General features: G+C 35.7%; 2 protein-coding genes across 7 annotated transcripts in view; one reads left to right on the forward strand and one right to left on the reverse strand.

The window, feature by feature from the left end:
* The window catches only part of rfx1a (regulatory factor X, 1a (influences HLA class II expression)), a 47,701-nt gene extending 27,592 nt beyond the window's left edge, over positions 1 to 20,109 (reverse strand). The window contains exons 1-6 of one of the 6 annotated variants that reach the window (XM_051884710.1): positions 19,878 to 20,109; positions 13,450 to 13,803; positions 10,313 to 10,422; positions 7,018 to 7,113; positions 2,770 to 2,867; positions 1,249 to 1,696 (exon numbers count right to left, since the gene is read on the reverse strand). In XM_051884710.1, the coding sequence (XP_051740670.1) occupies positions 1,249 to 1,696; positions 2,770 to 2,867; positions 7,018 to 7,113; positions 10,313 to 10,422; positions 13,450 to 13,789 (1,092 nt within the window). In that variant the 5' untranslated portion in view covers positions 13,790 to 13,803; positions 19,878 to 20,109. Of the gene's footprint in view, positions 1 to 1,248; positions 1,697 to 2,769; positions 2,868 to 4,562; positions 4,679 to 7,017; positions 7,114 to 10,312; positions 10,423 to 13,449; positions 13,804 to 16,897; positions 17,476 to 19,877 lie in introns of those variants that run through there. The other 5 variants (XM_051884702.1, XM_051884719.1, XM_051884737.1 and 2 more) reach the window with 5 other exon arrangements.
* The window catches only part of rln3a (relaxin 3a), a 1,658-nt gene continuing 765 nt past the window's right edge, over positions 19,963 to 20,855 (forward strand). Inside the window, 1 exon segment of the mRNA XM_051884762.1 lies at positions 19,963 to 20,205. Coding sequence (XP_051740722.1) covers positions 20,043 to 20,205 — 163 coding nt within the window. The 5' untranslated portion in view covers positions 19,963 to 20,042.

The following is a 20,855-nucleotide window of genomic DNA, read 5'->3' on the forward strand; positions in this document are numbered from 1 at the left end:
AGTTGCTCAACAACAACAAAACTGGAGAATCTCACGCAGCCAAAATGACGATTGTCAGTAACGTTGTTCAGCTTTACATTGCTCAAACCGGAGTCAGACACTGATGGAGAGACTCGGGAAGAAGTTACAACTTTTAGAATGCATCTGGACGTTTCTGAATGGTTAGTGGATAAATGTATGTAGTTGCTGTGGAGTTATAATAAGATCCCCTTCCTATTTCACAAGGGGAGTGAAATCTGAGCAGCTCATTTTTTTCTCATGCTTGCAGCGAAAGGCTTGCCAAAACAAAGTTACTGGGTTGTCCTTTTTCACATTTTCTGGGTTGGTAGATGCACCGGGGACCCGATTATAGCACTTAAACACAGAAAAAAGTCATGATATGTCCCCTTTAATATACTGTGGCAGTATATAGTCTGTGGGTAAAATGGAAACAAAGTTTAGTGTGTCTTTCCTTTATGTGGTGTTTCAGTGGTGCAATAATTCAAGTTTGAAGAAGTATGCTGCTAGATGAATCAAAAGCGGAACTGATGATCCTTGTCACATGGCCCTTCAGAAATCATTCTAATATGATATGCTCAAGAACATTTCTTCTTATTATCAATGATGAAAACAGTTGTGCTGCCTAATATTTTTGTGGAAACAATAATATATTTGTAAATCTGATACAAATATGCAAAAACACAGAAAATCAGACAGGGAGCAAACACTTTTTCACAGCACTGTATGCCTCTCGACAACTGTTTCTGCGTGCCGTGGCATACAAGATGAGTATGCAATGAAACGTTAAATCAATGGAATGCCTCAATCCTTAACTGAAAGAATTTTCTAAAAGAGTGTGCAGCAAATTTGGAAGGCTGCCTCCATATGAACATGTTGAACAGGACCACACAGAGCCATCTGTCTCTCATGGATAATATGAATATGTTTATGACTGAATTTGAATGTTTTCTGCGATGAACACGACAGCACAGTGAAAGCCTTAGCAAGCAGCACTGATGAGCAACATGTCAACTGGACATGTGTTGTCATTTAATAGCATGCTTTTTCTGAAACGGAAACAAAAGTCAATCTGATGACTTTATTTAAATAAAACTGAGTTTGGATTTGGAAGGATCACTGTGCTCTCTGACATGTGGAACTGAGCAATGAGATCACCATGCGTTTAAATTCGTTTGGGTGGCGGGAAGAGGAGGGAATCTGTGAGTGGCGATGAGTGACGATTAAGCCCCATCCCTGCTGTCATCATACCTTTTTGTCTGCCGACGGCACGCTATTGTCCTCGCCTTCGTTTATACTCACGGTGGTCGGAGAGGCACGGGTGGGGTGCGGATAACCGTGACCGTTTCCACTGCTGCCGGTCCCGCTGCCGGCCAGCATATAACCGCCCTGAATCACGTAGCTCCCGCTGCTACCGTTAGCCTCGCTCCCGGAATCTCCAGAACCGTTCGCTGCAGTCCCCGTGGCTGCCACTACAGCTGTGACTCCGCCCCCAGCCGCCGTCGTGGGATTGGCCACGATCTGCCCTGTCCCTGCCACAAACATGGACACCCCAGGGGACCCTGTTGTCACGGAGACTGTGAGAGGGGTGCCGGGGGACGTGGCCTCAGAACCGGAGGCAGGGGTGGTCTCGTAGTACTGTCCAGCAGTGGTCTGGGTATACAGAGGGGTCTCTGTGTAGGGGAAACTGCTGGAACGACTGAGAGAAAATGACTAGGGTCAGGATTCAGAATTTTAATCAAACATAACTTTTATTACCTTGGGATTTTCACACTTTGTGGGCATAATTCAAAATGGTCTTGTTCTATTGGTCAGTTTAAAACTGTTTATATTTAACCCGGGGTTAGTAATTAATAGTGGGTACTCGGATTTCGAGATTTCAAACTGTACATAGGTAAAAACCTGGGTTAATATTTGCATATTTAAAGTATTTAAAACATTGTTTGGGCAAGTGTAGCACATGATAGGCACAAAGTAACTACTATATTAATAACTTTACATATTTAAAATGAAAAATAATGACTTAATATTTTATATTGTCTTAAGTCTTCTGAAATATACTACAAAAACAAGAAGCATATCCTACCATTCAATAGTTTGGGGTTGGTAAGTTTTTTTTAATGCTTTTGAAAAAGAAAAAAAAAAATCGAATGCTTTCTTATTTTCTAAGGCATTTATTCGATCAAATGCCGTAAAAACAGAAATATCCCAAATTATTTGTTTATTATTTCTAAAAATGCCATTTATTCCTGTGATGCAAAGCTGAATTTTCAGCAGCCATTACTCTAGTCTTTAGTATCACACGGTCATTCCAATATGCTGATTTGGTGATTAATTTTTGATGAATAGTACGTTCATAAGAACAGCATTTATTTGAAACAGAAATCTTTTGTAACATTATAAATTTTGTTTTGTTTTTGTGCACAAAAAGTATTCTCGTCGCTTCATAACATTAAGGTTGAACCACTTATGTTGAACAACCAATGTCTTTACTACTTTTCTGGGCCTTGAAAGTGGTTATGACGTTGCTTTCTATAGGGCAGTCAGAAAGCTCAGATTTCATCAAAAATATCTTAATTTGTGTTGAACGATGATGAACGAAGGTCTTACGGGTTTGGAATGACATTAGGGTGAGTATTTAATGATAGAAATTTCATTTTTGGGTGAACTAACCCGTTATCTCAGGAAGCATGTTTAGTGTGAAAAGCCCTGTAGCTGATTCAGCACAGATGCAAAATGCTGAGGCGAGCGGTGGTTTCCGTCACTACTCACATGGTGCTGGTGGTGTAGTTAGCATCTCCTCCCTCCACATACTGCACCTGGTTAGTATACACATGCTGGACTGGCACCTGTTGGAGCTGCTGCTGTACCTGCGGCGCACATACACCAATACACAAACTGAGAAGGCACAATTGACACCATCACAGTTCTGCAATAAACTTGTTTATTAAAAAAAAATGCCTGCAGCCACATTCAGTTTACTAAATCAGCTTTTCCCAACCTTTTAGTCTGATGTACCCCTCAAAAAACACCGCTAAGGTTCCTCAACAGCAAACTAAAAGCTTTTTTATGAATGTGTTAAAAAAATAGATTAGATTTTATTTATTTGAAATTAATATATTTATATATTATATATTTTGTATATCTACACCAGGGGTGTAACGGTTCTCTGTTATATAAAAAAAAAAAAAAAAAAAAAATCAAACCATACGGTTCTCCACCGATTTGTGCGTGCTCATCTGAAGTGCGCACACAGAAAGCCACGTCTCAGACAGCGCGCAAATACTCTTGCACAGTCAAATTCATACAAAACTTATGTGAATATGCCTGTCTTGGCAAGTATCCTAGCAAACACAGCCGGATACAGTCGAGACAACGCTTGTGTATCAATATCAGTGTAATGGATCCATGCATTATGCCTTAAAGTGACAGCGGCCTAATATTCCTGCTGTCTGTTTTTAATGATAATCAAACTACAAAAGACAAGGAAATCACTCACTGCTCTTGACTGAATAGATTTTGTAACTTTAATAATGATACATCTTTATATAATTTATACAGTGAAGATTATATGCAATATTATTTTAAATTTGATTACTTTATTCAGTTTCTGTACCTGAAAACTACCTAAAAATCCTGAAAAGCACTGTTTATTTTATTTGTGCTTGTAGTTTGATTATTTTTTCTTATTTTCTTTATTTTTATTTGACAGTAGTCCTTTTTCCCCTGAACACAGCACATACCGAACCGTACCAAAACTGTGACCCTAAAACCGTGATACAAACCGAACCGCAAGTAATTTGAACCGTTACATCCCTAATCTACACTACAGTTCAAATGTTTGGGGTCAGTAAGATTTTTATTTATTTATTTATTTATTATTAAAAGAATAGTACAAGGATGCATTAAATTGATCAAAAGTGACGGTAAAGACATTTATAATGTTACAAAATATTTCTATTTCAAATAAATGCTGTTCTTTTGAACTTTCTATTCATCAAGGAATCCTAAAAAAAATTTATTGTTTGAACAAAAATATTAAGAACAACTGTTTTCAACATTGATAATAATAAGAAATGTTTCTTGAGCAGCAAATCATCATTTCTGAAGGATCATGTTACACTGAAGACTGGAGTAACGATACTGAAAATTCAGCTTTGATTTTTAAATATATTCAAAAAGAAAACACTTATTATAAATGTTAATAATATTTCACAATATTGCTATTTTTACTGTATTTTTGAGCAAACAAATGCAGCCTTGGTGAGCAAAGGAGACTTTCAAAAACCTAATTTTAAAAAACATTAAAAATGTTTTTACAGACCCCAAAGATTTGAACAATATTGTATATATTAAATATACATTGATTTTATTTATTTTTTGAATTTGTTAAATTAATTAAAATAATTTATGTTTTATAATTTTAACAAAGTAAAATACCCAATGTATTCTGTGAAGTACATGGACCCCTGGTTGGAAATCACTGCGCTAACTGATCTAACACAATCTCTCAATGATTGACCACAGATTCACCTACACACTGTGGTTTAACCTAAGTCACCTACGCTATGAGCAGAGGGCATCTCATAGAGGAAAGACTGCACATCTGGCACAGCAGCAGAGGTGTAGGAGACCCTGTCTGTCTCCCAGCCCACAGACATGACAGGTAGGGAGAAGGTGACTGGCGAATAAGCGACAGGTAGAGATGGGGGGAAACAAGATGAGCAATCCAGCAAACCTCCATTAACAGATGCGTAAGATAAACTCTCTCCAAACGGGTTAGTGCATTTCTCTAGTAGTACTACTGCTGCCCTATGCTCCATCCAGTCTCCTATCTGTCTCTGTCTCTTCAATTCACTCTCTCTCTGTGCATCACTTCCTCTCTGTCTGAGAAAAGGGCTCTGAAAGCAACCATCAGAGGGTTAGATGACTGCCTGCTTAGAGAATTTTGCATTAAAGGAATGGTTAAGCCACTTTTTTTAGATGAACTATTCCTTTAATGTGATACATTCAAGGTGGCATGATTATGAACTTTAGATGAAATGCACATGAAATTAATTTTACATTAGTCACAGGTTAAACTTGGAGCCATGTTTCCATACACTTATTTTTATGTGAATTTTGGAATACAGCATAAAAAAGCTGGATGAACGAACCTCTACAATGCAAGTAAATCAGTCGCATACGCGACCAAATTTCACAATAGGCGACTAAAAAATGTTTTATTTTATTAGTCAATAGCTAGTAAATTGTATGATTTCAGTTGCCTGTAATTGAGTTAGATGCAAAAAAATCAGTTTAGCGCAGATATAATTTCATTGCCTGCTGAGCTTTACGCACCATCTCTTGGCTGAGCCATCTCTCAACTTGAGAAGAAGAGAGAGCACAATTGGACCAGACCTGTGTCGTCATATTTGCATGTGTTTTAAGCCTTGCCAATTTAAACATTTGAGAGCAAAAAGACGCAAAAGATAACTCGCTCGCACTGTGTGAGAAGTTTTGTGTACACCACACAGAATACAAATATTAAGGCCAAAAATATGTATCAATGCAACTTTCGTTAAGTAAACTTTCAATAAAAGCCTTCCTTCCGCCGGAAAAAATAGTCCCTGACCGTGAACAGCAACAGAAGTTACATTATTACGCCATTAGATGGCGGCAAAGACTGTCTTTATGAGTGTGTCAGTCAGTAGCGAAGACTTTTATATTGAAAAGACTGAATTGTTGTGAACACGGAAATAGACGCAACTGACAAATGCTTTGACTAGCGCTGTCAGTCACGGGAAAACCCCTTAACTGTTAAAAGGACAAGATAATACACTGGACATTTAAACAGATTTTTTATCATGAACATAGGACTGACCTGAAGGAAAATGCTAAATCTGAATGCAGGTAATAAACTCGCTCACTAGATCTCTTTCTTACAATACTCTTCTACATAATACAGTAAGCTTCAATGAACAATATCTATTGAGAACATACAGTTTACGTTGCTAAGAGTGGTTGCTAAGGGTGTTGTGTAGTGATACACAGAACCGTTGGGTGAAGCGGTCATAGCCGTGTTTTATTGTGAATAAAACACAGCTATTGACCAATCAGAATCAAGGACAGGAACTGTTTTATAATAAGGATTAATCTATATTTAATTTATACAGTGAAGACTATGCAGTGCTATTTTACATTTGATTACTTTATTCAATTTCTGTACCTCATTTACATCTAATTACTGTTAGATCTACCTGAAAAACCTCAAAGGAATTGTTTATTTAATTGGCATCTTTTCTATTGTGTTTATTTGTGCTATTGCTTGTTTGATTATTTGACCTTATTTTATTAAAGATTGTTTACATGACTTTAATAGTGTTTGAAATGTAAACATTATATTATATTTATGTAGAATTTTTTCATTTGCATTGTTCTTGCATTCCATGTAAAAAGTCTGAGCGAGTAAAATAAAAAATGTACTAGCCAATGGCGACTCGAGTTTCAGTGTCTGTAGAGGGTTGATGAAAACGGCAATTCTAATAATGCACATAAAAAACTTATGCTCTCAACTGAGGTGGATATTTTTATATTTTATATGATAAGAAGATGCACATAAACGATGGAAACACATTTACCAAATAAATCCCTCGATGTGCAACAAAAAACTGACTTTGTTTTGACTTTGCCTCAACAGTGGCTGTGATTGGATAACTGGACTAACCAATAGATCAGTTTCATCACACAGCATCTCAAATGTTGGTTTGATCGTTTTGAAATGCCTGAGCCAAAGTCTGTCATCAGAATGATTTGGTTCGATTCCCTCCCAGTAACTTCCATATTTATTATAGACATTTTGTGCCAATTTCCCAGGAAGTGATGATGCTTTATTTATGGTGCTTTATTTGCAAATGTTTTAAGCAATATTCAAATTTTGTGCACAAGTTAAATTCACAACTTTGGATGGAAACATAGCTAGTGGCATCAACCTGACAGAAATACATAATAACACACATTTATATGAGAGAGACAGCTCACCTCCTGTGTCAGGTGCACAGACTGTAGGCTGGTGACATTCAGCTGGGGGCTCGGCTCGGTTTTCGTTGTCTGGGATGTGGCTTGAACTACTGATCTCTGTTAATAGATTACAGGGGGAAATGAAAAACATTAGCTCGATGAACAAGCTAATGTGAGAATGACAAACCACAGTCATTCACAGTTTATCTAAACTGAGCCACGGTTCACATGCTTTTTCTCATTAAAAGGCTTTTCCTCTAAAGAAATGAATAGTGCTGTGTTTAAAACTTGTGTTTAAAATGAGATAAAGACTCCAGTCATATCAGTGGCCTAATAAAAGCAGATTTATTTGGGGCAGAGATGTTTAGATCATATGTTAACCTGAATACTACTCACATTACCCCATTTATAAGAACCTTCTCTCTATGGAATAAATCATGACTAACTGTGAATTGGGTATTCCTATATTGATAGTGGTAAATGTAAATTTACTGTAATGTATTATAATGTAACTATAGCTTCATCCACGATGATAAGTGTCAGTATAAAGTCGAAGACCACTGTGTTACAGCGGAACACAAACGCAAAATTACTAAATAAACCCTAGCTATATCCAAGCTACGGCCCTGCTACCAATCATAAACTTTTGAACAGTAGTGTGTTAAAGGGTTAGTTCACCCAAAAATGAAATTTCTGTCATTAATTATTCACCCTCATGTCATTCCAAACCCGAAAGACCTTCATTCATCTTCAGATTCAGAACACAAATTAACATATCTTTGATGAAATCAGAGAAATCCGTTTTTTATCTACCATAGAAAGCAATGAAATTACCACATTCAAGGTCCAGAAAAGTAGTAAAGATGTTGTTAAAATAGTCAATGTGACTACAGTGGTTTAAACTTAAAAGTTATAAAGCGACGAGAATACTTTTTTTTGCACAAAACGACTAAATAACGACTTTATTCAACAATTTTGCATGTGTTGTGGTGCTCACGTGAACAGCGTCAGCCAATACTGAGCCGGCATTCGGACGTAAACACGGAAGCACTGCACTGTGTTAAATGCGTAGGAGACTGACGAAGAGGTAGAGACTAAATTGTTGAATAAAGTCATTATTTTTGTTTTGTTTTTGCACACAAAAAGTATTCTTTTTGCTTCATAACATTAAGGTTGAACCACTGTACTCACGCTGACTATTTTAACGATGTCTTTACTACTTCTCTGGTCCATGACTGTGGTAATTTCGTTGCTTTCTATGGGAGATAAAAAACCTCTTGAATTTCATCAAAAATATCTTAATTTGTGTTCCGAAGATGAACGAAGGTTTGCGGGTGTGGAACGACATGAGGGTGAGTAATTAATGACAGAAATTTCATTGTTGGGTGAACTAACCCTTTAACAAATTAAAAAAATAGTATATTAATTTTAAATAGTTTATTAAAAAATGCATTCACAGTAATGCATTTGCAATGGAAGCCTATGTGGTGATTAACCAGGAACACTCATTTAAATCGTAATCTAAATCTTATATTGCACAAAGAACTCACTATACTCTGGTGAAAATGTAAAAACAGCAAATTAGCTCTAACGGCCAAAGATGCACTGTAGAGTTATCTAAAGGTTATCTAGCCCTGTGCATATTTACCCGAATCATTGGGACATTCCAGCAGTACTGTGAAACTACCAAGTGGTCTTTTTATTTACACTTTTAAAATGGGCTTTATTTTTTTGAGAGCAGTGGTTTCCTTTGTGGTGACCTCCAATGAACGCTAGTGTTGTTTAGAAAATAGTCCTTTTTATAAGAACTGCTGTTCTACAAAACTCAAACAGACTCAAACAACAAGCTGTGCTGAATTTTTCTCCATCTGTGGACTGATTGAGGCCCAGGTGTTCAGAAATCTTCTCCCAGCTTTTTAAGCCTCAACAACACTTCTTCTGATCTGATGAAATCTAATTTAATTAGACCATATTCAGTAAAAAGAAAACCACAGTTCTGTATTTTTTGTATATTATAAGGTCAAAACTACCTAAATTATAATGCATTCTTAAGAACACTTTAATTCATGTTTGATTTAATGTCCCATTCAAGACATTCACATACTTGAATACATGTTTTTTTTAACATGTATTCAAGTTTTTATTTGTGAACAGATATGGAAAAATAAAAAATAAAATCAATAGGACTGCATTGACATTTTTTGTCATCATGACCAACATAATCACATTTTGAAGAGCCAGATAATTCCAAAGGGCTTCTATACACGTTTGTCAGTCTGTATATCTATCTACACTTCCGTTCAAAAGTTTGAGGTCATTAAGATTTTTAAGAACGTTTCTGAAAGAAGCAGCACTCAGCCGTCACTTTCGATCAATTGAATGCATCCTTGCTGAATAAAAGTTTTAAAAAGTACAGTACTTTTGAACAGTAGTGTATATATTCAATTATTTTTCACTCTAAAAAAGTAATTGAGGGGACCTGTTACCACAACTTAAATAAATGCATGGTTGCAAGTTAAAAATTAAAATGTATTGTTTTAATTAAATCTTATAAGTTTCAAACATTATTTTGTTGAGTTATTTTGTTGACATAATAATGTTGATCCTTACATCAACGTAATATCGTCTGTAATTTAAACTCAAATTTCTAAATTATTTTCCTTTTTTTTTTTTTTTTTTTTAATAAGTTATATTAATGTGAAATTGTCTTGATAACTTCGGAAATTAGGCAGTGGATTTCTAGTTCCTAGCATGCTTTGCATAGGACTGGATAAAGAGAATAAATGTTGAAATTAAGTGTTATTTTATGTGTTATTTAGAGAAGGGAAAGACCTGTTAGTGTTTAATGCTGTTATGTTTGACATTTAAAAGAGTTTCTGTAATGTTGAAGTTTTTGTGGTTACCATTGTGCTGAAGAGTAGACACTATTGACTCTATAAGCAATGACTTCTTGTTCATTAAATATACATGCTAAATAAGTTGTGTTAGCATGTGCTATGATAGCTGTTGACTCTGGTAGTTGAAGGGACTTAATTTTTTTGAGTAATCAACTTAAATAATTTTGTTCATGCAACAAATTAAGTTCCACTAACTCAATGTAGCTTGTTGGTAGAACTTGTCATACCTCTCAAATTTATCATAAACTGTTGCATTAATTTTTTTTTGTTGAGCCAACACATTATTTTTTAAAGTGTTGATTTAACACTTGAAGCCATTGCAGTGCACTCCAAAGTTGTGTTTGTTCAGGTGAGTGGTGGTGTGGGTGGCTTTACTGTGTATTTGGATGCACAGGGCTGGTGTTTAGGGTTTGTGTTACCTGTTGTGCGGTCTGAACCTGCTGCACCACCTGTGTTGGAACTCCAGTCTGGACTACAGCAGCAGGAGGACTAGAATCCGACACAGAGTCACTGGAATGAAGAGAACCCTCTACAGGAAAAGAAGAAAATAGAAAACTGCTAAGGATAGGAGGGAAAAAATTGAGAAAAATAAACAAGTATATTAATTTTAAAATAACATAACATACATTTATGCATTTGACAGATGCTTTAGCACACAGCAACTTGGTACACATTTTATTAAGTTCATACCTTCTCTGGGCATTGAACTCATGACCTTAGAGTTGCTTGTGACATGCTCTATTTGAACTACAGAAATGATTTTAAAGGGTTAGTTCACCCAAAAATGAAAATTCTGTCATTAATTACTCACCCTCATGTCGTTCCACACCCGTAAGACCTTCGTTCATCTTTGGAACACAAATTAAGATATTTTTTTATGAAATCCGAGAGCTTTCTGACCCTCATAGACTGCAAAGTAATTACCACTGCCAAGGCCCAGAAAGGTAGCAAAGACATTGCTAAAATAGTCCATTGGCCGGTTGCACCAGTGGGACGTAAAAAGTTGGGTGTAAGCTCTATGCTGGACGTAGTTACGTCCAGCTTTCCGATGAATATTTACACCTGTTGCACCATCTAAAACTACGACTAGGCGCATGTACGCTTAGTGTAGACGATGCGCGTACACGCTGGCATGTTCTACAGCACTATTAGTTGAGACGCCGTTCGCGTTACTATGGTTATCAATTTGAATTTACTGGCTCCAACGAATAGGTGAAAAATGACTGCTGAGCCGAAAAAAGGATAAATAAATTACTCAGATTGTGAAGCAAGAAAAAGTATTGAGCTATTCAGCAACCTGCTGAAACGAAACCTTTCAATAAATTCTCTGTCTCCATATACTTACTCTTTCAACCCGGAAAGCCTAGGCGTAAGATTTAGTCTCAGATGTGCGCTACGCCCAGATGGTGCAACAGGTATTAATTCTACACAGGACTTAAAACGCATTTTACGTTAAGCTTAGTCTTACGACCGGGTGTACGTCCAGCTGGTGCAACCGGCCCCATGTGACTGCAGTGGTTCAACCTTAATGTTATGAAGCAACAAACTTTTTGTGCGCACAAAAAAAAAAAAAAAAAAAGCATTCTGATGTAGAACCCGGAAGTGCTGAGAGTAAACAACATAGGAGAATGACACAGAAGAGAAGATTTTGTTGATATTGTTTTTGTGCACAAAAAGTGTTCTCGTCGCTTCATAAAATTAAGGTTGAACCACAGTAGTCATGTCTTTAGTACCTTTCTGGTATAATCAACCCTTTCTGAAGGTGTTGATTATATTGCTGTTTATGGACGAGTCATATACCTCTCAGATTTCATCAAAAATATTTAAATTTGTGTTCTGAAGATGAACGAAGGTCTTACGGGTGTGGAACGACATGAGGGTGAGTAATAAATGACAGAATTTTCATTTTTGGGTGAACTAACCCATTGTTAATCAAAAAGCGAAACAACTTTAACAAAGATTAATCTATATCCAATTTATACAGTGAACACTATAGTGTTATTTTACATTTAGACCTTTTTATTACATTTTTGTATCTGAATACTACAGTTAGACCTTACTTCATTTGTAACTTTGTTATATTGTATGTTTCTGTGCTTGTAATTTGTGAATTGATCTTATTTTTTACTGACTCCCCTTCCCCCAATTATTATCTTTTTTCTTGCTGAGCCGAAAAATGATCCAATCCGTGACCCAAAAATCGTAATATGATTCAAAATCAGATGACTCCAACATGTCTATGTTATTCTGCCAAACTTCAGTCAACAAAGCTTGTCCAAATACCCACACTTGCGGTCCTTCCACTTGACCATTTGTCTACTTGTCTATTGGCCAAGTGTTCAAGTGGGCGTGAAGACCGCAAGTGTGCGTGTACAACTTTTGATTACCCAATGGGACACACTTACAGTATTGTACAAATTCAAGTGTTTACAGAGCTTTATTTTGATTATCAATACTTTGCATTTTAAAATAAACTTCTGGATGTCTGTTCAGTAGTCCCTGTGATGACACAACTTAGTAATTGCTTCTAATTAAGTTAAGCAGTTGCAAAAGTTGTATAAAATACAAATAGTCCTCTTTGCACCAATAAAATGTGCAAAGCTTTTTTTTTTTTTTTTACACTACCAAATTATATGTAATATCTAATTACAGTGGAATGTTTTCCTCGACATCTCACAATTTTGGGGGCACATGAGTTCCTGAACATGATGCGATACGCTTAGCTTTCGAAAAGCTCTGAGGCAGTATTTGAGATAGTGTGGGTCTAGTGTGCATTACTTGAACAGTCTTGCGCACTTACTTCCTGTTGCGTGTACACTCTCTCAAGTGGCCAAAACCACAAATGTGGGTATTTGGACAGGCTCAACATCTCTGGGATTATTTTGCAAAGCCGAAAAAAGGATAAAGATTGTGAAGCAAGAAAAATTATTGAGCTATTCAGCAACCTGCTGAAACGAAACCTTTCAATAAATTCTCTGTCTCCATATACTTACTCTTTCAAACCGGAAAGCCCGCTGATCGTGTAGCCTGTATACCAGACGCGCCATCATCTCAACGTTTTTATTTATCTTTATTTTCACCATGGAAACAAGTCAAGACTTCTCACTTTACACCTACCTTTGACTAGGCGTAAGATTTAGTCTCAGATGTGCGCTACGCCCAGGAATTATGCAACAGGTATTAATGTGGGTATTTGGACAGGCTCAACATCTCTGGGATTATTTTGCAAAAAATCACTTGAGTTAAATATTTCTTTGTGTATAATGGTTATATGGTGTAGTAATTAAATAGACAAAATTTATATATGCAAATCTAAACATAAAAAAATGCCTCCTCACTTAATCTGCCTAGCCAAAAGCAAGAACATAAAAAATAGATATTGTCTGGCACATTTTGAACAGTAACAGCTTCATAAACATCATATCTGATGGAAGAACACATCTATTACCAAAATGATATCCCATTATAAGCATATATAAAAAAAAAAATCAAGGTCTTTTGTTCCCAAGTATTTTGTTTATCTCATGTCATTCATTCTTAGATTATTTACTCTTACCTGTAACTGTGACAACAATGTACTGTGGTGTGTTCTGAGCATTGCTGGACTGCGTAGGTGAGCTCTGAATCTCAGCTGTGACATATTGAGTCTGAGTGGGCGGGGCTTGTGCAGGTGGTGCCTGGACGATTGCCTGGCTCTTCTGTGCTTGTGAAGGAGGGGGTGTGGTCTGGCCGGTGGATGGGGCCGCTGAAGGTGTGGCCCCTGTAGTCTGAAGTTCAGCCAGGAATTGTTGGGGAGCTGCCGTCACGGTGGCAGCCTGCCCTGATGTGGGAGTCACACCTCCTCCCTGAGGCTGCGAGGTCTGCTGCAGCTCTCTCACATAAGCTGGAGTTGCCATTGGGTTCCCCTGGACTGAGTGCAATAAAAGGGGAGATGAATCACAGGCTCACATGATAATATGTAATGGATAATGTACATCACATGTAATAAGAGACATGTAATATGCGCCAGCCTCAAACACCCGGATAAGTGGTCATTATACAGCGTTGCTATTGACGTTTTTTTCATTAAGTATTTGAAAATCAAACAAAAAGACAAAGGTATAAGACTGTGTACTTAAACTACAAAGAACTACAATCCCATGAAGCATTGCAAACAACATAATCAATGAGATGGAGTCGAAGAATCAAAGATAGAGAAATACACTTCATAAATATTATTCATTTATTCATTCAAGATTATTAAAATTATTAATTTAAAGTTGCTGATTATATCTATAGAAACAATATATTTTAAGTTTATTGCATATATCTATCTAGCTAAAGAGCTCTTTAGGCGCAATTTGCTTGTCGCGATTCTCAGATTGGTGGAATTTTCTGTAAAGAATCATGGGTAATGTAGTTTTTCACCACAAATTCAGCTGTTAAACATGATTATTTTAAAAAATAAGTTGAAATAGTGCAAACTGATGGCTTCAACAGAAGTATATTCCATCGATTAACAACCTCGGAGCTCTGTCTTTAATGGTTGACAAGTTATAAACTTAAAAAATCATTTTCGCTGAGAAAATGAATGGAGTTTGAACTCCATTCATTTTTCTCCACAAGGAAACGATAACTTATAAACTCTTAAAGACAGACCTACTGTACACTGCGAGGTTGTTAACAGTTAACCCATGGTTTGCTTCTGCTAAAGCTGCTAGCCTGCATTATTTCAGCTTATTTTTAACAGTGGAATTCCTTGTGAAAAACTACATTACCCATGATGCTGTACAGAAAATTAAGGTGCGTTCCCACCATGTCGTAATTACCGCAATTACGTGATTTCAACTTGTAAAAAGCGTTCATGTCCCCGTAGAGCTCGTAATTACAGCTTGTAAGACGGGAATTGTTTGAGAGCTCCTACTTGTACCACGTGACCGCTGCAGATTCATCTAGGCTTGATAGTGGTACCATAGAAATGCATAATTCCCAGTCATGTGTTGTCATCTTGAGACAACGGTAATTACGACATAGCATGAATGCAGCATTACACCAATCAGAGTCGAAGAAAGCAACACATGCCAAAAGCTCCACCCAATCCCATGAAGCACTAACTTTTAATAGACTTAAAATATTATTATTGTATTATTTTTATACATATAATCAACGTTCATAAATGAGTTTTATATTTTTCCATCGTTTTTAATTTGATTATGCTGTTCGCAATGCTTTATGGGATTGTAGTTCTTTGTAGTCTAAGTACACGGTCTTGTACCTTTGTCTTTTTGTCCGTATAGTGTTGTGATTCACCTCGTAGCTGATTGGCTTGGTTCATGTCTTGTAACTATTTAATGAAATCCCTATGAGAAAAATGATTGAAAAAAAAAAATACTTCCGGAACCAACGCCGCTGAAAAGGTGGGAGGGAACTAATGCAGTCTATTGACCTCAAAACATTGTGACTGACCAATCAGAATCAAGCATTTCAGAAAGCTGTGTAATAAACACAATATATTAGAAAACTACTTGTGTGAAATTTCATCCATTCGCAAGGCAAAAACTGCCAATAGTGCAGGATGAGTTATGCACTGATGTTAAAGGCTAAGTATGACCAATATTAATAGTAATGTTTGCCATAGATAACAACAGTATTAAAGTTAGTTGGCTATTTATCATTATCACTAATCACTTTTACTAAGTAGCGCCTTGGCACAACCACACGGTTACAGGAAAGCCCTAAAGACTACAACCATTGTTGGGCCAGCAAAAAGAAGAGGAGGGAAGGTTTGGGCAGAGCCTTTGGTGTCCTATTACCAGTAACCTGATCACTGCTTGCAAATGAATGAGGGCACACAGCATTGTCAAGAACACAAAGTGGGACTTGGAAATGGAAATGTAAAATAAGGTGTATTTCTCTAATAAAAAATAACCATCTTTCGTCTTAGATATTCAAAACTCCAATCTCATTGTTTGTAAAACCTTCACGTTTCCAGAATTTGTCACACATCTACCAAATGTCTTCAAATGTCATGTGTCACTACAAATCTACTTCCTCACTGTTACTTTCATTTGTCAAATTCACGATTCAATTACACAATAATCCATAGAATCAAGCCTGTATACATCTGGTTTCCTTTGTATTCTTATGAATTTTGTTTTTGCACTTGTTTTGTTATGTATCACACTTGGTGAGGCTCTACATAAAAAATATACTATTATAATAATGACACACAATAAATATGTATTGTAATAAAATAGAACATGTTATTTACATAAATTAACAAGTATTGATATCATCAATAAGAACATGCCAGTCTGTTCTTCTGTAATATATGCATATGCAACCCATAATAATAATTAAATCAATAGAAGTGTCAATAAATAAAACATTTTAACGTTATAATCACAAAGCAAACACGAAGTAATGCAGAAATATTTAATATATAACGTACATTTTCTTTACGTGCCAACAGTATCTGCGCAATCAAATGTCCTGGTTTGCATGAAGACATTTGCATATTGTTTACAATGCACGGAATGTTATTTCGGCACATTATCACGTATGGTTTCATATCCAATAATCATCCAGTGGTCAGTAAGGTTAAGAACAGGAGGGTCTCTGGTTTATCCAGCAATAACTGCAGGTTTGTCAGCGTGCTCGTCGGTGTAACTATGCCAACAGCGTTTATAACACCTGGCTCCATAGCAACGCTAGCCGAATGCTATGGATGGGTGGCTATCCAGCAATGTGTATGGAGACTCACGTATTATTGCAAACAACACCCGCCATTTTGTACAACCTATCTAGTATATCGTCATAACAACGAGCAGCTTTTGGTGAGGCTGTTGGTCATGTCTATCGTTTGTGAGATGCATCTGGCTAGCGCGCGACTCGATCGCTCAGCAATCCCTGCCACCAATAATGATTACTGGACATCGATAGACGCTAAGAATATCATCATCCTCGCACCTGCTTCTGTTTTCAACATAGTGTGACTTCATATGAAATATAAAAAACGGAATCACCTCTTATTCCGAGCGACTTTTCCAGCGGTACTTTTGATTTAATGCTTTTTTCAATGAATCGGGTTGTTGTTGTTGTTGATTCTCGTTGCTGGGTTCTTGTCACCACGACTACCGTGGCTATGGCGCTTCGTCCTCACCCAGGCAACTGTTGCTACCCACTCGCTGTGTTCCCGCCCCCTTTCTTCGCTCTGATTGGTCCAAGTACAATAACTATAACGCCGCGTCTTCTTATTTGTGGATTAGGGAGCCAATGCGACATACAGCACCTGGTTCGTCTGAAGTGTGTCAATCATTCGCGCCTCACGTTCGGATTGAGCAAACGGGGTTTTTATGTACTGATCTGGAATCAGTCGTGTTGATTCGTTTAAGTTCTCTATTACAGCACAACTGATAGAAAGCTGATCTGAATCTACGTTGTATACGAGCTGTTAACAAACACTCATCTTCTAAATACGAAATATAATAAATGTATATAACTTTGATATGTAACAAAAATAAAAATTAAACACTTTTACTCCATTTGACCTGAACAAAACATGCCTTAAAATATGTGATAATAAAAATACATCACCTACACATTTTTACTTTTTAAATTTAATTATTTATTTAAATATATTTAATTATTATTTTTATTACTTTTAATTAAAAAATTGTATTCAAGGTGTATTCAAGTCATTTTTTGTATGAACGGCATACATTTTGAACAATTTAATAGATCCGGAAAAAAAAAAAAAAACCTAAAATGAGTGTCAATCATGAACATGATGGACCTGAAATTTTATGCTTCGATATAAAAATAAAAATAATACATGCTATATTTAAATAGTTGTATAAACCAAAAAAGTCCATGGCCGCCATCCTTGCAGGCAAAGATGTAAACGTCAAACATTATGGTTAATGTCTCTTGAAATGTCATGCTGTTGTCATTGTTATCGTCGCATTCATTAAAAATTCATTATTCTGTTGTCATTTTGGATATTGGCGACCTTTGTCCATGTGGTTACAAAGATTACCATGTGCAATGGACTGTGTTATCACACATTGAAAATGCCATGCTCGCTACATCTCTTTGTCTCTTAACCTTTAACCTCACAGTCATCACACCTGATGGAAAAAAAGGACAAATAAATCATGCATAGAAGTGCAAAGAAGGTAAATCAAGCATTTGGGTGAACTCAGGACAGATTTTTGAGAGGTGTGTTGTTACTTTCATAAGTGATCAGACTTACAATTTTCACCTGGTGGATGATAAAACAGGTGAAGTTTTTTTTTAGCAATGCGATAACCAAGTAACTAGAACCCTGTGGCAACTGTACAGCAATACCCTGAGCGCCAGTCTCTGCTGAAACAATTTAACAGTACTATATCATTATTTCAACATGATTTAAAAAGCATTCCTGTAACAAACAATAGAAAATGGTGCTAGCAATGCCGAGGTATGGGTTTGATTCCCAGGAAAAGCACAAACTGATCAAATGTGTATCTTGAATGCTATATACGTCGCTTTGGATTAAGTGTCTGTCAAATGCAAAAGAAAAATGTAAATAAAAAAAATGTACTGCAATAAATTAAATGGAAAAACTGATATAGACATCTTAAAGAGCAATAACTGTTACATTCACACAGTGCTGAGTAGTAACTGATTATATGTAATCTGGATTATGTATTCAGATTACAAAATTAAGTACTTGTAATTAGATTATATTAATTTTAAAATGCTCAATTCAGATTAAAAATGACTTTTTTAAGGATTGCATGATTAAATATTATAAACACATAATTTATTGGTTTTCCCTATTTTACATTACTCTTTACATTGACATGCAGGTAAACAAATAAAATATATATGTTCTTACTAAGTGTGTTTATATTGTTTTTATTTTAAGATTATTTACATTTTTATGATTTATTTATTTAAGCTTTTCATCAACTCACAAACTCCTAACGCACTTCATGTTGTAGAATGTACTATATTTTTTTTCTCTTTGTATTTTTATATAATAATCTTATTCAATCTATATGCGATACACGAGTTAGGTCAAAAGTAATCTAAAAGTAATCAAATAGTAATCAGATTACATTACCTAAAATGTGACCCTGGTCCACAAAAGGGTCAACTTATGCTCAACAAGGCTGCATTTATTTGATCAAAAATACAGTAAAAACAGTAATATTGACAAATATTAATTTATAACTTTTTTCTATTTGAATATATTTTAAAATGTAATGTTAAAATGTAATGATCCTTCAGAAATCATTCTAATATGATGATTTGCTGCTAAATTATTATCATAATTATTATTGGTGCTCAATTAATATAATTATAATATACTATATATATTATATATATGATATATACTGTATATTATATAATATTAATATTATAATTATATATAATTATTATTGGTGCTCAATTATTAATTATGGTTCTTACTATTAACAATGTAAAAAACTATTTTTGCTGCTTACTATTTTTGTGGGAACCATGATATATTTTTCCCAGGATTCTTTGACAAATGTGACCCTGGACCACAAAACCAGTCACAAGGGTCCATTTTGGACATTTGAATAAATAAGCTTTCCACTGATGTATGGTTTGTTATGATAGGACAATATTTGGCCAAAATACAACTATTTGAATATCTGGAATCTGAGGGTGATGAATGAAGACCAAATGAAGTCTTTAGCAATGTATATCCACTCACAAAAATACATTTTTGATATATTTACGGTATGAAATTTACTAAATATCTTCATGGAACATAATCTTTACTTAATATCCTAATGATTTTTGGCATAAAAGAGAACAACTGCTTTTGTGGTCCAGGGTCACAACTGTGTAATCAAAATGATTACATTACTAACTAAAATTTCCCTTGCCCTTGCATCCTTTATAATTACACAATCACCTTTCCTGTTCTTGCTTTTGTTTCCAGAAAGGTCTCTGACTTTATCGTACTGGGTTATCTGTGACTCCTACCTGACTCCTGGGGATGGGGGCGGGTGCCCCTCGCCTCTTTATAAGCAAGAACAGATACCCGGGAAAAATCATCAAACAAGCATCGGTTTCTAAACCCAAGGGAGCACAGCAGGAACCCAGCTTCTGAACATCAACCTCTGCCATCAGTGAATATCTGCTCTCAGCATGATGTGGAAAACCACAGCTCTCGCAGTGTGTCTGCTGCTGGCTGGAGTAAAGGCACTGGACGGCCCCTCATATGGAGTGAAATTATGTGGCCGGGAGTTCATCCGCGCTGTAATCTTCACCTGCGGAGGCTCTCGATGGAAACGCTCCTTAACAAACACAGGTTAGTATTAAAGACCTATCAGAGCAGGAGTCTTAAAACAATATTACAAATACACTACCAGTCAAACATTTGGATATACCTACTTATTCATTATTTTTACTATGTTTTACAATAGCAGAGTAATCAAAATGATGAAATAACACAAATAGAAGTATGGGAATTATGTACTCAACCATTCAAAAGTTTGGGGTCAGTACAATTTTTTGAAAGAAAGAAATGTATTATTCCGCAAGGATGCATTAAATTGATCAAATGTGACAGTAAAGACATTTATAATGTTACAAAAGATTTCTTTTGAACTTTCTATTCATCAAAGAATTCTGAAAAAAATATTAAGCAGCACAACTGTTTTCAATATTGATAATAATAATAATAATAATAAGAGAAAGAAGATGAAGAAGAAGAAATATTTCTTCATCATCAAATCATCATATTAGAATGATTTCTGAAGGATCATGTGACACTGAAGACTGGAGTAATGATGCTGAAAATTCAGCTTTGACATCACAGGAATAAATTACATTTCAAAATATAGTGAAATGTAGAAACTTGTAATAATATTTCACAATATTACTGTTTTCACTGTAATTTTTTAGTATAAGAGACTTCTTTCAAAATACAAAAAAAAAAAAAAAAAAAATCTTACCAAC

The sequence above is a fragment of the Ctenopharyngodon idella genome, chromosome 3, assembly GCF_019924925.1.
Source record: "Ctenopharyngodon idella isolate HZGC_01 chromosome 3, HZGC01, whole genome shotgun sequence".
Lineage (NCBI taxonomy): Eukaryota > Metazoa > Chordata > Actinopteri > Cypriniformes > Xenocyprididae > Ctenopharyngodon > Ctenopharyngodon idella.